General features: G+C 45.2%; 1 protein-coding gene across 1 annotated transcript; it reads right to left on the bottom strand.

Moving 5' to 3' along the window:
• Positions 1 to 2,164: 2,164 nt before the first annotated feature.
• LOC112437441 (cytochrome c oxidase subunit NDUFA4-like) lies at positions 2,165 to 2,684 on the bottom strand. The gene has a single exon (XM_034952213.3). It carries the CDS (start codon positions 2,600 to 2,602, stop codon positions 2,357 to 2,359), a length of 246 nt encoding a protein of 81 aa, XP_034808104.1. The 5' UTR covers positions 2,603 to 2,684; the 3' UTR covers positions 2,165 to 2,356.
• Between the last annotated feature and the right edge of the window lie 285 nt (positions 2,685 to 2,969).

Raw genomic sequence — 2,969 nt, forward strand, 5'->3', positions numbered from 1 at the left:
GCTGGGATTACAGGCGTGAGCCACCATCCTGGATAATATTTTTATATACAAACCAAGGTGGAGTTTCTCCTATTCACCTTTCACCGTGTCAAAAGACAAAATGACAACAATTTTGGATATAGATCTAATTGGCTTTTATTTGCAATTCATGAATTGGTACAGCTTTCATTCTACAAAACAGAATCAAGATCTCTCACTGGCCAAGGAAACAGAACAATAGGAAAAAAGCTGATTGGTTAACATGAGGTTCCTTCAGGTGACTTTTTTGTAAGAGTTAAAGCAAAGGGGACCAATATTACACTGACTCAGGTTGACTGGAATCTCCTGTTTTCAGGAAAAACTGGTCTGTTTGGGATCTATCTCCTTCCTCAAAGTTTCAGTTTGATTATGTGACATTTAGCATGAGTAACTCCATTTTGGTTTGGTCTTATCTGTTGGGGCCTAAAGTGCAGCAGTTCAACCCAAAACAATGATCTCCCATAATTTTTTTTCTTCTTCTTCTTCTTTTTTTTTTTGGGGGGGGGGACAGAGTCTCAGCTCTGTCACCCAGCTGGAGTGCAGTGGTGCGATCTCGGCTCACTGCAACCTCTGTCTCCTGGGTTCAAGCCATTCTTCTGCCTCAGCCTTCCAAGTAGCTGGGATTACAGGCTCGTGCCACCACACTCAACTAATTTTTGTTTTGTTTTGTATTTTTAGTAGAGACAGGGTTTAACCATGTTGGCCAGGCTGGTCTCGAACTCCTGACCTCAGGTGATCTACCCACCTCGGACTCCCAAAGTGCTGGGATTACAGGTGTGAGCCACCACACCCTACCCTTCTTCTTCTTTTTTTTTGAGACGGAGTCTTGCTCTGTCACCAGGCTAGAGTGCAGTGGCGCTATCTCAGCTCACTGCAACCTCCGCCTCCCAGGTTCAAGCGATTCTCCTGCCTCAGCCTTCCAAGTAGCTGAGACTACAGGCTGCAGGCAAGTGCCACAATGCCCACCTGATTCTTGTATTTTTAGTAGAGAAGGGATTTCACCATGTTATCCAGGCTGGTCTTGAACCCCTGACCTCAGGTGATCCACCCACCTCGACCTCCCAAAGTGCTGGGATTACAGGTGTGAGCCGCCGTGCCCGGCCTTTTTTTTTTTTTTTTTTTTGAGATGCAGTTTCCCTCTAGTCGCCCAGGCTGGAGTCAGCTCACTGCAACCTCTGCCTCCCGGGTTCAAGAGATTCTCCTGCCTCAGCCTCCCAAGTAGCTGGGATTACAGGCATGCACCACCACGCCCAGCTAATTTTGTATTTTTAGTAGGGACAAGCGTTCTCCATGTTGGTCAGGCTGGTCTCAAACTCCCGACCTCAGGTGATCCGCCTGCCTCAGCCTCCCAAAGTGCTGAGATTACAGGCATGAGCCACCGCGCCTGGCTGGATGAACTTTAAAAAAAGTTTCAGTTAAGTGTTCCTTTTTTTTTTTTTTTTTTTTTTTTTTTGAGACAGGGTCTTGCTCTGTTGTTCAGGCTAGAGTGCAGTGGTGCAATCACAGCTCACTGCAGCCTCAAACTCCTGGGCTCAAACGATCCTCCCACCTAAGCCTCCTGAGTAGCTAGGACTACAGGCACACACCACCACACTGGCTAACTTCGGTATTTCTTTTTACAGTTAATTTCTTTTCCTTTCCTTTTTTTTTTTTTTTTTTTTGAGATGGAGTTTCGCTCTTGTCACCCAGGCTGGAGTGCAATGGTTCGATCTTGGCTCACTGCAACCTCTGCCTCCCAGGTTCAGGAAATTCTCCTGCCTCAGCCTCTTGAGTAGCTGGGATTACAGGGGTGTGCCATCACACCCAGCTAATTTTTGTATTTTTAGTAGAGATGGGGTTTCACCATGCTGGTCTCAAACTCCTGACCTCAAGTAATCCACCCACCTCAGCTTCCAAATGTGCTGGGATTACAGGCATGAGCCACCATGCTCAGCCTTTACAGTTAATTTCTTTATTTTATTTATTTATTTATTTATTTATTTTTGAGATAGAGTCTTGCTCTGTTGCCCAGGCTGGAGTGCAGTAGCACGATCTCCGCTCACTGCAACCTCTGCCTCCCAGGTTCAAGCGATTCTTCTGTCTCAGCCTCCCTAGTACCTGGGATTACAGCTGCCTGCCACCATGTCCAGCTAAATTTTTTTGTGGGTTTTTTTTTTTTTCAAGTTTCAGTTATTTATTGATTTAATCAGTGTAATCTCCAATAGAGATTACAATAGAGATCTCCAACATGATTTCATGCATTTACAGGAGAAATATTTCCTGGTTAAGTGGAAAATTGTGCGGATGTGGCTTCTGGAAGACCTTCATTCTAAAGCAGCGTTATAGTGAAACATTTCATTTAGAAATCTGGACGTTCCTTCTTCAGCTTGCTGTAATCCACATTCACTGAGTAGAACTTGTATTGATCATTGGGACCCAGTTTGTTCCAGGGCTCTGGGTTATTTCTGTCCCAACAAACATCTGGATTGAACAATGCCAGACGCAAGAGACACAGTGTTGCTCCAGTACCTCCAGTTCCAATAAATACAAAGAGGGGGATCAAGCTCGGATGCTTCTTGGCCTGACCGATGATCTGGCGGAGCATGTTTGCGGCAGAGGTCTCCGACTGGAAAGGAGAGAACCGACCCAGCCACCAGGCCCTAAGCTAAAAATTATCTTTTTTGTGTTTTTGATAGTGATGGTGTTTCACCATATTGGTCAGGCTGGTGTGAAGCTCCTGACCTCAGATAATCCACCCTCCTCAGCCTCCCAAAGTGCTGGGATTACAGGCGTGAACTGCTGTGTCTGGCCTACAATTAATTTCTAATTATGACATATGACCGTGGTTTTCCATTGTTGGTGGTTATATGCTGTAGCTTCCTTTTTAAGTATATTTGAGTGAAAAGGATAAGGAGGTAGTTTTTTTTTCTTTTTTTGAGACAGAGTCTTGCTCTGTTGCCCAGGCTGGAGTG

The sequence above is a fragment of the Pan paniscus genome, chromosome 18 (genome assembly GCF_029289425.2).
Source record: "Pan paniscus chromosome 18, NHGRI_mPanPan1-v2.0_pri, whole genome shotgun sequence".
NCBI classification, from domain to species: domain Eukaryota; kingdom Metazoa; phylum Chordata; class Mammalia; order Primates; family Hominidae; genus Pan; species Pan paniscus.

Coding starts and splice junctions, on each gene's coding strand:
- LOC112437441 (XM_034952213.3), bottom strand. CDS start 2,602: ATGCTCCGCCAGATCATCGGTCAGGCCAAGAAGCATCCGAGCTTGATC.